The sequence below is a fragment of the Coloeus monedula genome (genome assembly GCF_965178545.1).
Source record: "Coloeus monedula genome assembly, chromosome: 2".
Classification (NCBI taxonomy): Eukaryota; Metazoa; Chordata; class Aves; order Passeriformes; family Corvidae; genus Coloeus; species Coloeus monedula.
In genome coordinates, this window is record NC_138782.1 from 109,174,941 (window position 1) to 109,189,409 (window position 14,469).

General features: G+C 42.8%; 1 protein-coding gene across 1 annotated transcript; it reads right to left on the minus strand.

Moving 5' to 3' along the window:
- Nucleotides 1-274: 274 nt before the first annotated feature.
- LOC309570149 (uncharacterized protein) lies at nt 275-14,155 on the minus strand (the record flags this gene model as incomplete). The annotated part of the gene is made up of 20 exons (XM_082276776.1): nt 275-279; nt 585-678; nt 1,236-1,377; nt 1,775-1,964; nt 2,366-2,493; nt 2,572-2,645; nt 3,419-3,588; nt 4,098-4,215; nt 4,678-4,883; nt 5,030-5,147; nt 5,235-5,443; nt 5,517-5,670; nt 6,399-6,622; nt 6,714-6,804; nt 6,873-7,043; nt 7,582-7,665; nt 8,260-8,403; nt 9,087-9,214; nt 10,484-10,613; nt 14,087-14,155. The coding sequence occupies 20 exons, from the start codon at nt 14,153-14,155 to the stop codon at nt 275-277; spliced, it is 2,649 nt and encodes an 882-aa protein (XP_082132902.1).
- Between the last annotated feature and the right edge of the window lie 314 nt (nt 14,156-14,469).

Genomic DNA, 14,469 nt, shown 5'->3' on the forward strand with positions numbered 1-14,469 from the left:
CTAAGCAGATTAGGTCAGATGAACAAAGAGTTTAATGCTGTAGAGGAACAGAGAACAACACTAATTTAACTTAGAGTTACACCCAGTAGTGGTTAGCTGGCCCTTTTCTCGGTAGACACTGCCAATCTATTTTTCCTGTAGATACTGCAGAAACAGATCTACTTAATTTACTTTACTTGTGAATCTAGGCTGAAGGCTATGCTTGCTTAGGCCACTCAGCTGCAACTTCATAAACCAAAGTAGTTCTTGTTTAGTCTGTCAGAAGTCAGTGCATTCAATCTGCAGGGAGAAGAGAGGTACACACAAGTCCGTTATATTGCAGCAGCAGTACACTTGGTGTTCCAGTAGTATAATTTAAGATTGACACCAACCTCTCCTGATTGTTTTTCTTCCTAACAAGCACTGGTCCAGAAGACACTTGCCCATGTGGATGTGCACTGTGGGCTGTAAGACATTTCAGCTTTTAAGTCCCTGCACAGCATATTCTAGGACTAGAATTCTGAGACCTGACACCACTCATGAGAGCACATGCCAAATTGCTGAGCAAGACTCAAGAGAGACTTGAGACATGTTTCTTTTCTTACCAAGTCTGTGTCCAGGATTGCATCTCCTTGGACAAAAAGCATCTAAAGGCTGTTGCTTAGTGTTGCAGATCACCACACTGCAGTGGAAATACAACTACAAGACAAGAATACTTAGATTAGGGAAGTCTTATTTGGAACCCCATGTATACCGACCCCAAAGGATATGAAGGTTGTAGCAAGGTGGGGGGTGGCCTCTTCTCCCAGGCAACTAGTGACAGGACAAGGGGAAAACGGCCTCAAATTGCACCAGGTTGGATATTAGGTAAAAGTTTTTTCACTGAAACAGGGGTAAAGCATTGGAACAACACCCAGGGAAAGTGGTGGAATCACTATCCCTGGAAGTGTTCAAATGATGAGTAGAGGCAGCACTTGACAATACTATTTGGTGGGCATGACGGTAATCAAAGATTGGACATTATGATCTTGGAGGTCTGTTCCAACCTGAATGAGTCTATAATTTTGTTCTATGACCCAAACAAAAGTGCCTGGTCTTTATGACCCCTGCCAGAGTGCTATTCCTTCAAGGAGGTGTCCAACAGCCCCAGGCAGCATGTGGCCAGCTGAGCCCTTACACAGCACTGGCTGCATGCACCACCCCGGGCTTGCATGTCAGGACTGCTAATGGCTCAAGATAGAACAGAGACATCTCACCTGCTCTTGTAACAGGGATGTACCCTGGACAAAGGTGAACATCCTCACTTCAAATCTCTTTAGGTGCTGAGGAAATTTTGCTCTGAGGCTGTAATTAACTTTGTGGAAGACAGTTCTGTAGGAGTCTTTGTTGTTTTCACACCTGTTTGGGAAAGTGAGAGAAAATGTATTTAATCTAAACCTTCAACCAGATCTTCAAACACAACAAAGAAGCAAAATACTGAGGAGCTTCCCCCTCCATTTTCCTTGGGCCATAGGGGAATGAATAGAGTCTCCCCAGTTCATGATCCCTCCCTTTGGCCACAGTCAGGGTTGCTTGTTTTTTCTTTCCAGCCAGAACTGTTAGCTAGAAGCACTTCTGGCCACTCACATGACCTGCTGCCCCCAGAAGGCACAGCCACTGTGCTGACACCAACATGTGCCCCACAGCCTAGCAGCAATTGCATCCAAGATGACTTCGACCTCTTCCCCTTTCTTCCCACCTGAGGTACAGCACCTTGTGCTGAACAGTTACCAAAGAGGAAAGAAGCCCTCCTCACCCATGTATGAGGATGTGCCACTGTGGAAGGCTGTCCTGGCTTTGGGAGTTTGTAGCCCAACAGTTATCCAGGTTTAGGTCCAGTCTTGCATCTTTAGGCTGGAGCAGCTCAACTTCAAAATACAGGGCCTCCCTCAGGTATTTTACCACAGGGTATTCTGATTCCTGGTAGGGCTCTGAATAGGATTTTTCTGCAAGATAGTACTGATGTTAGAGCTTCCTCTTTATGGAGTAAGTATTCATGAACTTTCTGCTTCACTCCTTTTCCCACTACCATTTGCTCCAGCACTGTAATAGTAAAACGTGGGACAGCATATGAATGTCAAGAAATGGGGATAGAATGGCAAGAAAGCAAGATCAGCAATGAAAGCAAAAATCTCAACTGTATTCCTTGGCTCTGAGGATCCAGAAGTGAGACACTCCTTTTGCAAAAATGCATTAGAGTAAGATTTTAATTCAAAATTGTCTCAATATAGAAACTGAGAAGGGAAAAATCAAGGCCACTCCAGTCAGGGTGAGTGTTTGGTTCAGGCTTCAGTCAGCCCTTTCTGCTGGCAGAGGCATCATCTTACAGTAGTAACTCAAATGTTACCTTTGAAAAGCTTCAATGAAAGAGTGAGACAGCCAAACCCTGGTTTAATACTGGGTGGTGGGCTCTTCTTAGATTCATATCTGGCATCAACTGTCTGCTCGACTGCATACGAGCAGAGGAATTTCAGTCTGAGAAAATAGGTTTAGCATTAGATTTTTAACAACAAAAATAACATGTACAAGCTTTTTATGGGGAATGACACTTACTGGTATATGGGTGTATCATTGCCAGGTCTGAAATAGAGTACCTCGTTTTCATACGTCATAGTTGTGCTGTTGAACTGAAAGGTGTACATCATTACAAACAGGAGAGTCCCATTAGAGTCTGATTTGTGTTTGGCACAATGTCTACATCCCTCCACTTGACTGGAAGATTGCACTGAGCAGAGTATGCTTAGAAATGGCCAGAAATTACCAGCCAGCAGACCAATGCCCACTGAACTAAAGCTGACCACAGCTAACAGCTATGCCATGGTCAAGAAGAAAGTTTATTAGCTTGAATATGACAGAACACCCTAGAAAGGGAGTGCATGGGTCCTGAGAAAAACAGCTGTGTCTGTTTACTGAATCAGTTAGTAGAATGAGATGCAACAATGCAGAAGTAAGCTGCATTTATTGTGATCTGAATTTAGGCGTGTTCTGATTTTTTGTTATTTTGCCTGTTTTCTATTTGTACAGTATTTGGTGGAGGAACAGTACCCACACCAGTCTTTGGCTACATAGTCATTAGCAACATCCAGCCAGCTTCTGCAAGGCATACAAGTATATCTCACCAGCATTAACTTGCATCCAAGCCCACTACTGAACAATTTAGAAGTGTCAAACAGAAGGCTAGTTTCAGAAAGCACCTCTGACCTTGAAAAAAACCACTCTTACAAAATAAGAACTTTTTCTCAACCAAACTTAGTAAGCTCAGAAAAAGAGTATAGATGTACTACTGTGCTGGTTTCAGCTATGACTTCCATGTAGCTTCTGCTCACCTCTGAACCTCTGCCACGTCTAGCAATAAACCCTACCCCAATGCAGAGTAAAATTCACGTGGCTAAGTCCTTACCTTTCTACTTGTTCCACAAGTGTTCACATTGAACTTGAAGGTTGCTGTCTTCTCTGTCACCAGACTGGGTTTGCACTGTCTGTCCCTCAAGACAAGCAGAGCAGTGTCCAGGTCTTCATCACCTACCAGTTTTATTGCTGTAATAATCACACTGCCATTGGGCAGGCACTCTGAAAGAAATATATATTTTCAGAAATATCAGGATTCAAGCTGCTTTTGTAGCCTAACAACAAAGATGTTCTGCATGGATTTGTTGAAAAGTTTTTAGCAGCTCACAAGGAGCTCTCACCCTCTTCAAAGGGATTTTTCTAGCCAAGATAGTAGACATAATACTGATGAATAGCTTTAGAATGACTAATTTATATGCTGATTCTCCCCACATTCCACCAAATCCCCCCACCTCATTCAACTCTCAAAATAACCACAAAAACTCTTTAAAAAAGCTTCTTGATTTTGGAGGTGTGAGGGGAAGTAGTCTTTCCCACCTCCTTCCCCCATTCCTGTACTAGGCAGCATAGTCACTCCAATATTTAATTTGGCTTGCCTTGTGGCATATTAACTGGTAGGATACCTGACAAGCAAATAGAGTGCCACAGAACTCTAAAATCTAGAAACATTTCAGACTGCATGATTTAGTTTTGCAACTCAAATAGCATTAACAGCCCCAACATGCTATTACGTATTAGCTCTGAAGGTGAAAATATGCAGGAGACTGAGAAATCCCTCCTCTGAGCCAAGGTGAGGCCATCCTTCAAGGTCAAGTAGAATGAAGTCTTTATTGCAGAGGTATGAAAGCCCTAGAGATGACAATCACAGGTTAAACAAGAGAATAAACACAACCTGTTCAACTAAAGCATTCAAAATCTAAGAGGGCAGGTTATCACTAACCAAAGGTAATGGTGCTTGAGCAAAGTCAAACCCACAGGATGTATCTTTTTAATCCAGAAGCTCACACAGTGAGCTTTTTCAGTTGTTTTGCAATAGAACTCACTACAAACTGCATTGCATGTATAATTGTCATTAAAGATGCTCAGCCTTAAAGTAAATGCAGAATCTGTTTCTTTCTTTCCTTGCCCATTTCTGCCAAAAATTAACCAAGGAAAAAAAAAGTTTTCTTACAAGGGCAGAACACAATCCTCCATCACACCTTTGAAGACTATCTCAAAGAAGTTTTATTTTGCTTTCGAGAATATAGTGTGTCATGTTGACATCTCACAGCTAGATCATGTCTTTCAATTGCTACATGTTGGCAGCCTTACCTCATAGTTCACGTGGGAAGAAAGGAAAGGGACAGAGATTGCCAGGTGAGTGCCATTGTCCCTCAGACTGTAGTTGTACTTCTGTGCACCCTCTGGGGTCAAGTGCCAGTCTGAGATGAAAGGTAGCCAGTTTTGGTCCACATTCCCATGACTGATAATGAGATGAAGGTTCCTCCCATCACAAAACCCTCTTGCGCTGGGCAGTACTGCAAAACAGCCGAGACTCAGCCAGCTGCCATTGGTTTAATACAGCCCCTTGGGACTGGCAGTATCCCTGGCTGAAATTAATCCAGTTCACAGCAGAGTTCACAGCCAGCTTGGTACAGTTTTGCTCAAGTTCCACAAAGTTTACCTGCATCTTTCACAGCTGACAGTGCAATGACTGGGATGACAAAAGTCTCACTTGATGGATGGGTGACAAATGTGAGTGTGACATTCAGGGTGTATGCTCTCATGGCCTCTCTCATGTACTAGGAAAATCATATTTAGACAGGAAAAATCACCAAGTGATATCATCATTTCTATACTGTGGGATGCTGCAGTGTCTTAGTACACACCTCTTTTTTAACACTTGGTGCATCAAGTGGGATTTGAATTATGTATGCTTGGCTTCCATTAGTGTATCTGGTCCTGTGTATTAGGTAGCCATGCTGAACAACTTCAGGTACAGCCACAGCAACCCCCTCAATGGTTAAGTTCACAAGTTCAACATCTGGGAGGAATGTTCCCACTGTCACATTCATTAGCCTCGCACTCAGATTTAAATCTGAAAAGGAAAAATAGCATTAAGCTCTTAACAGTACCAAAACCTTTGGTAAATTTGATGTTCAGCTACTTACTATTTGTTATAGAAACTTCTACTTGTTCAAATGGTGTCTCTATTTCCTTGATGATAGTATGTTTGGTTAGCCCCCATTTGCTGTCTTCCCACTGGTGTTCCAAGAACAGGTTGATGCTGTATTTTGCCCCAAGCTGTCCATTACTCACAGAAGTCTAGAATTTCAAGTCAGCACACTTTAGTATGGCATGATTTTGCATTAAAGTTGTTGGATCATTTCAAGGTCAGCTAAAACTACAGTGCCAACCAATTGCCCTTTCTACTAAGGAATCCTGAGCTCTTGTATCCCTGCTTAGATTATCTCAATACTTCCTTTGGAAAATTATCTCCCACTCCCCAAGTTTCAAAGCAGCAGGGGACTATTTCACAGTGAAAGGGCTGCTCCTGCAACTTCAGTAGAAGTGCAGTTGCTACATTTGCCCAGGACTCAGTCCACACCAAACAACTGGATTTACATGTGTAGTCTCAGCCCATCCCAAGAGCACATGGTCTGCTGGACTAATGGGTTATTCCCATTCTTTTTAGTGGTCTCTGTAAAATACAACAGAACCCATGCATGCTTTACAGTCCAGTTAGAGCTGTCTCTAAGGAGCATACATCAGGACTAATAGATGAAAGCTCCGTGTTAACCTGAGGAAATCACAAATCAATGGCTCTGTGGAGGATTCTGTCTGTGTTTGCAAGAGAAGAAATTCTTCATAAAGTGGTGATTTCAAAAGCTATCTTTAGTCAGGACTTCTGGAGTTTTTAACAAACCTTTTGTTCTCCCTCACTTCCATCTTTCATTTGAAAGGAACAAGATAAAGAAATATTCCTCATCAGAAAACAAACAAACAAAAACCCCAGAATATTGCTTGCCTCACACCTAATATAAGTCACTGACCTTGTAATAACCACCTTCTGCACCTATTGGAATCTTCATCATAATTGCATTTAATTCATTCAACAACACATATTTCCTGGAAGCCATTTCCTTGGCAGAGAGTTTGCGTAGATCCACACCAGCTTCCACAAGCACATCCTTAAAGCTAGTCACGCCAGCAGAGAGAGGTGGAATATACTTTGGGACGGTCCAGGTGATTGTTTTGTTTGCGTAGTCCACACCATCTTAGGGGCAAAGCACGAAAGCTGTCAGCTCATTAGTCATGAGTCTATCCCTGTACATTTTGGCATTGGAGAAGGGTACCACCCTCCTTACCTACAGGACATGCCACACCAGTATCCACCATCAGGATCACCCACTGGTATTTGTAAAATGTACTTGATCTCAGCACAGAAAAGGTAATTCCCTGATCCTGTAGGAAGACACCTGGTTACACCTGCACAGCCTGGCAGCTTGCTGGGCCAGAAGGAGCACACCAACCTTGACCAGCTGAACTTGGGCAGCAGTGTGTGGCACTCGCAGCAGAACCCTGGAGTCTGTGGTGTTGAGTCCATAGCCTGCACTCCAAGCATTGCTCACAAGCAGAGCCCTTTTTTCTTCTGGCTGATGAAACACTACCTGCCATATTGAGGCTTCTTCTTTTGCCTACTCAGTGAAATTCATCAATAGTTTAAATATGATGTTCAAAGTAACAAGTTTACTACATTGAATGATTTACTGTACTGAATTTCCCAGCAGTTTTGTTCCCCTACTTTAAATTTTGCTAGTGGGCTACCCTTCCAGCTTTTCCCACCTCATGCATACAGAAAACATTTCATATTAAGGGCATCAGAGAATAACTAATGGCACTACTGTGCTGCTGCAGACTCTGCACATACAGAGTCCAAGAAGAAAAAAGCTTCTTCACTGTTCTATTCTGGGCCATGGGGTCTTGAAGTTTTGGGTTTTTTTGCACAGTCCCTTGCCTGGGGAAGACTTGATTTCTTTCTTGGAGACACAGCCTACAGACAGCCGTCTGTACATCTAATCTACAAAAATATACTAAAACCACTTAGTACAGAAGTTCTTCTACTCCTACTTAGGAATAAACACTTTTTGAAAGTACTGTGTGGTTATAGAATAGAAGGATGGTTGGGCCAGAGGTAGCACTAGCTTTTATTAGGAAGAAAACCAATAGTTTTACCCCTGGAAATACAGAAGTCCAGTCCTCAGGTTCATCTTGAACAAAGTCTTTTATAGTCTGTGGAACCTCCCTCCTGACAGAAACCTGAAGGGAAAAAGCATCTGTAAGGGGTTTGTGGATAGCACTTGTTTCCTTGTCTTCAACACTCTACAGGCCTTTTCCAAGGGAAACCAGCATTTTCTAGATGGAGATGTCACCATGCCTGGTGCTTTACCTATAGTCTGCTTGACTTCAGTTTCTTTTTATTTTCCACCTTTCTAACTTCTATTTCCAGTTAAGACCAGAAGTTTATTCTTGACTCCCATGTCCTCTTCCAAAAGGAGTCAATTTCCCCTTCTGCACTCCTCCCCAGCAAATTCAGCAGGGAAAATTCCCTCAGGAAGCATACCTCTCTGTTGTCTCAAATAAGATTTGTTGCAGCAACATTCAGTGGGTTCAATCCATGAGCTTAACCCTTTGATTACCTTTTCACAGCCTGATTAGCTATTAGTGCTAATATAGGTTTACAGTCATGATATAAATGTATCACTCAAGATGCATACTGTGCACTCACTCATGAGCTGCTCATGGTGGGGCAGTCTGAAGCTGCTTAGATTCTAGGAATATGTATTAGAAACAATCTAGGAGTTCCTTGCAGTACTTACCTCCTTATTTTAACACTGTCCCATAAGTACTCACCTCCATGTAGTTACTTCCACATATTAACTCTCTGGGGCTCCACGGACCATAGTGGCAACTTGCACTTTTCAGATGAGTTGTAGCATTGCTCATATCAGAAGTAGGAGATGCTTTGATTTGTATAGTTACTGTGAACACATCTTTCTGCATGGACAAAGGGAGCATTTGCTCGTTAGACTGATTTTTCCCTAGTTGGGCATCACCTATCCTTGTGACCCAAAAGTAAATTACAAAACACACCCACCAGCCTCTGCACAGAAGAGCAACTCCATACTGAAGCATTATCACTTTCAACTTCGTTAACTATACAAGATATATGCATGTAGGTGTATATATACACAGCAAAATAAATACTTTGGGCAGCAGGTTTGTTCCTTCTGCACAGCCTCAGAAGTGTACAATAAGAAAAAACCAGACCAAACACACCTAAGCTATAGCTGATTTTGTGTTTGATGGCATAGTAGCAGTGAGCCACATACCAAAGCTTGAGTTTTTACCCTGATGTGTTTCCAGACACTAAATATTGTTAGGGCAGAGTGCAACATGGCTGCCAGATAGAATTCCCTATAGTTATCCACAAGAAAGTAGTTGCCCTTCAAGGGCACTTGTGATATACTTCATGTGTTCATCTGTAGGCCATCCAAATGGCAGTAGCATGGAATATTCTCAGACCTCTGGATACATTAGAAGAAAAAGAAATTATTTTCTGCTAATAAATACGCAAGACATTATGACATCTCAGTTAATGCCCATCAATAATTTGGTCATTTCTCACATAAAGTCAGTGTACAAGAGCACTGTAGTCAAAGTGTCTGTCCCAGACTTACCTCTAAGCAAGAATGGCAGCTCAGTGCAGAAGCACGGAACTCCATGATACCCCAGGAGCTGTAAGTTACTGTATAGCCACACTGTGCTGCCATGGCCTCATCGAGCTCCCAGGCTGTGCTAGACTGATCTACAGACAAATAAACATCAAAGAGCTGTATTAACAAGTGTAATTCCTGCTCTGAAAACTCCTTGAGAAACCTGCTCTGATACAGCCCAGCTGCATCCCCTGGGCTCAGAGAATTGCAAAGTGGGGAAAGAGCTGTGATAGAGTCTACAGAAAGAAAGAAAGGTAAGATTACCAGCACACTGGGACAGGGAACACTTGCAGCTGAAGGACTGGAGACAGAAAAAACCCTAAAACCACCAACATGGAAAGATGTTAAATCCTAAAGGGGGATCAGTAAGCACAGAACAGTCAGATGGGTCATCAGTGTCAAAGTTGCCAGGATTGACAGATGGCAACAGCAACATGCGGACGCTGACTGTGGCTGGCACAGGTTCACGTTTCTCTGATGCCTGCCCAGCAGAGTCTCTTTAGGAGACAATCTGCCAGGATGGTGAACACACTAAAGATTAGCTTGGATGTTTTCAGTATGCAAAAACCATTTTTATGATTTTGAGCTTTCTGTTGTTTTGTGTTTTAGTTGTTTTGGGCTTTTTCCTTCCAAAAATAATTGCTTTATGGTGTAAGATATATGTATCTCAGCTGCAAAGTGTCTTTGTGTATGACTGAAGATGCCTGAGCAAAGAGCACATTTTAAGTAGGTTTTGACACAAGTTTAACCTTCTAGAAAAATGGATGGCATAGAGACCTTTTTCAAGGCCAAATTTACATTTTATAGCAGGTGTTTATAGCCCAAAATCAATATCACTGTGCCCTTCCAGGGCATTCTGGGATGCTTTTCACAGAAACACACCACTTGCTGGCTACTAAGTCCATAGCTAGAGGGCCCAGCTAGTTTTTCTTAAACTTCATTAAGTATATGCTTCCACCAAGCTGAAGCCAAGAAGGTGAAAGGCCACTAGAGCAAAAATAAGTAATGTAGTGACAGCTTCAGCTAGTGAATTTTCAGAGTAGTGTGTACAGTTACTATAAAACATTCTTATCACAAAGAAAATCCACTAGCTTTAACATGCCTAGAAGCTACCATGTACACTTCAATTTGAGCCCAAATATAGCAAAATCAAGTCTAATCATGGCTAAGTTACCAAAATACAACTCTATAGTATAGGTTATATGGAAATCAAGGTAGAAGCTATCTTTACTGACAATGAAATCTAACCTACTAAGCTCTATAATAGTAGAATAATCCAGGGAATTCTAGTATAGAAGCACCTCAGAGAATTTTAAACATTTCACTGTGTGTAATTCTCTCGTTCTTCTACATCAACTTACCAACAACAGAAAGAGATAAGTGTTTGTTCTCAAAGTATTCTGCACTCAGCGTTATCCTCAGAAGGTTCCCCAAGCACTCTGAACTCACGGGTTCTGTGTTGGATACATTGAAAGGCTGGTAAGGAGGGGACTGAAAATAAGATACAAACAAATGTGCTACTTCCCAGATTGCTTTATAAAGTCAGTGTTATGACAGTCATACATCTCTGGTCAGGAGGTGTGACAGGCTGTGTTTATACTGGCAGTAATTCCAGGGCGAAATCCAGCCCCCAAATTAGTATCCTAGTAGTAGCAGTGTCTGATGATTTGGCAATGCTACCTGCAACAACCAGTCATGGAAATAGGATTTTGGAACAGGGTCAAAAAGGTACTACATTGGCTGCCCCAGTGTGAACATCCCAGATAAAATAAAATAGAATATGAAAGTCTCACACACTCCTGAAAAGAGAAAAAACTCCAACCCTATAAACCAAAAAAAATCCCAACCAATAAATCCCTACAAACAGACCACAAAATAAACAGAAACCTCCACCTTTACCCCTCTATTCATAAGAAGAGCCCAAAGCCAGTTTGGGTGGGGAGCAGCCACATAAGCTGTCCATCAGCCTACCCTGGTCACTTGCCCAAGTACTGGTACCAGAAGGCAGCTGGCTCATGCTGGGAAAGGACCACCCAGGAGCAAAGGTGATGGCTTGAGAAGCTCCAGTCCCAAGTTATCACCCCTGCATACACCAGGCCATGGCTTGGCTCCCAAACCTCTTACAAGCAGGAGGCAGGTACAAACTGTCCTATGTGTAGGTCTAGAGACCAGAGGCAGCTTCTAATTTAACACAAACTTCTAATAAATGGGGTTTGTTGCTTCAAATAGGAGTTTGTATGGCATCATGAGCTAACACCAACTAGACCTTTTACAATAATGGTATGTTTTAAGACCTGAGAGGATTCTTTTTCCTAGAGGGTTCAGCACTGTAGCCTGAATTTAACTAGTGATGCAATTCCCACATCAGAGATGATCACACTAAGGAGAATCAGACAGATGCTGGGGAGCATGACCCTGTTCCACCCATACTCCAAGCTACCAACCAGATTCAGTGCAGAAGCTATATAATTGCTCCAAGCTAGATAAAACCTTCTCCAGTATCTATTTACTTTGATCTTTGGGAATTGCTAATGTGTTTTATACAGGACCCACTGTGAGCAGGGCAGACAGCCCTAGAAACACCTCTCTGCACCTGCTGCTCCAGGACCAGCTCTGTTTTTTAAGGAAGCACTTTTGGCTAAGATTATTGTTTCCTCTTAGTCAAATCACTGATATCTTTATATTTTGTCCTGGTTTTGGCTGGGTTAGAGCTCATTTTTTTCCTAATAGCTAGTACAGAGCTGTATTTTGGATTCAAGGCAAGAATTATGTTGATAACACACTGAAGTTTTGGTTGTTGCTGAGCAGTGTTTAGCACTGAGTCAAAGACTTTCCAAGTGGCTCATGCTGTGTCAGGGAGGAGGTGCACAAGAAGCCAGGAGGTAGCACAGGGGGGGACACCTGACTTGAACTGGCCAAAAGCATATTCCATACAATAGAGTGTCATGCCCTACATATAAACTGGGGGGCGTTGGCTGGGAGACACCAATCCCTGCTCAGGGACAGACTGAGCATCAGTCTTGATGAACAACTGTACTGTGCATCACAAATTTTTCTTGCATTTTATAATTTTAAAAATTAAAATTGTGATGATAATTATTATTATCATATTTTACTTGGTTCACATTATTAAAATATTGTTCTCAATCCACAAGCCTTTTCCTGAGTCTTGTCTGCATTCCACTGGGGACAGGGAATAAGCAAACAGCTGCCTGGTACTTAGCTGCCAGCTGAGTTAACATATGATAGCTCTTACATGCTGTATGGTGACTAACAACAACTACACTCAAGAAAATAAGAATAAAGTCCTTATTGATTCATCAGTACTTGTCACCAGAATGAGGAAAGGTAGAAACATTTGCTTAATATAGTGACACGTAAATTTAAAGAGTGCAGTTTCCAACAAATCCCTGTATGTTTAAATTTTCTCAGAAAAACACCCAGGTAAGGCTGCCACAAGAGCTTCAGACTCTTATGAAATATACACATAAGCCTAGCTATCACCCATGGAAAAGCCTGGAAACTGATGTGAAATCAGTTTCTAGCAGCATTACCTGGTTTCTCTTGAGTCCGTACTTCAGAGAATAATATTCCTATTAGTAATAGCCTGTAAGAGAAGACAGGAATTAGGAGCAATTTCAACTTTGAAAACATGTAACAAATTTCTTGCTCAGAAAGTTCTCATCAGAATATTAAACTAGTCTTAAGTTTAGAGCAACAGTTCCAGACTAGGAAATTAGAAAATGGGATCTCCTTAGTCATCACTAGAGAGTCAGGGACGGTAAACCAGAAAAGTCAATATATTTAACATCTTAAGTAAGATCATTTATATTTAGCAGCCAAAGAGCTCTCACCTCTGCACCAGGTTCAGCTCCATTGCTCAGCCTCTAAGTGCTTTTTCCTTTACAGCACCACACAAAAATCTCCTTTCTCAGATTTGCATAGAAATCAAAACCTTTCTAGCTCTGGGTTAAGTAGAAAGGCTGCCACCTTTATACTGATGAAACCCTTTTTCAGCTGTTTATCCTTCTAATTATGAACCTGTAATTCACATCACCTGATTATTTGCTTTACTGATTAAATCTGCTCCTACTTTGGTTCCTACGTCTGTCTGTGTCTGTCAGCTCCTAACTTTCAGGTTCTCAAGGCTCATTTGGTTAGAGCAGGGTGCTAGTAATGCCAGGGTTGTGGGTTTGATCCCTCTATGGGCCATTCACCTAAGAGCTGGACTTGAGAACCCTTGTGGGTCCCTTCCAAGTCAGAGTATTCTGTGAAACTGGCGCTGTTCTGGTGAAGCATGAGGTAATCCATTGTTTTGCAGCTCCTGTGCTCTTATGTGCTGAGTTGACCCTGGCTGGATGCCAAGTGTCCTCCTCAGCTGGAGAGAAAATGTAAGGAAAGGCTCAGGGATCAAGACAATGACAGGGAAAGATCAGTCACCAGTGACTGTCATGGGAAAAACACTTGACTTGGGGAAATTAGTCTAGTTTACTGCTGATCAAATCAATATAGAATAATGAAAAATAAAAACTAGATTAAAAGCACTTAAAAGCCTTAAAAGCACTTTCCCCCTATCCATTCCTTCTTCCTGCACTCCACTTATTCCCCACCAGCAGCACAGGGGGACAGAGAATGGTTGCTGCAGCCATTCCTTCCTCCTCAGGGGAGGACTCCTCACACTCTTCCCCTGCTCCAGTGTGGAGTCTCTCCCATAGAAAACTGTCCTTCACAAACCTTTACAATGTGAGTCCTTCCCACAGGCCGCAGCTCTTCACAAACGGTTCCAGTGTGCATCCCTCCCATGGCATGCAGTCCTTCAGGAACTGCCTGCTCCAGCATGGGTCCCCCACAGGGTCACAAGTCCTGCCAGCAAACATGCTCCATTGTGGGCTCCTGGGGTCCTGGGTCCTGCCAGGAGCCTGCTCCAGCAGAGGCTTCCCACAGAGTCACAGCCTCCTTCAGACATCCACCAGCTCTGGTGAAGGATCCTCCTGCAGGTGGATCTCTGTGATCCCATGGACCTCCAGGGGCATGGCTGCCTCACCATGGTCTGCACCACGGTCTGCAGGGGAATCTCTGCTCTGGTGCTTGGAGCACCTCCTGCCCCTCCTTCTGCACTGACCCTGGGTCTGCAGGTCTGTTGCTCTCACGTTCTCTCTGCTCTCTCCTGGCTGCAGTTGCATAGGGCTTTTTTTCCCCCCTTCCTAACTCTGTTATCTCAGAGATGCTGTCATCATCCCTGATCGGCTCAGCCTTGGCCAGCGGTGAGTCTGTCTGTCTGTCCTGGAGCTGGCTGGTATCGGGTGTTGGACATGGGGGAAGCTTCTGGCAACTTTTCGCAGAAGCC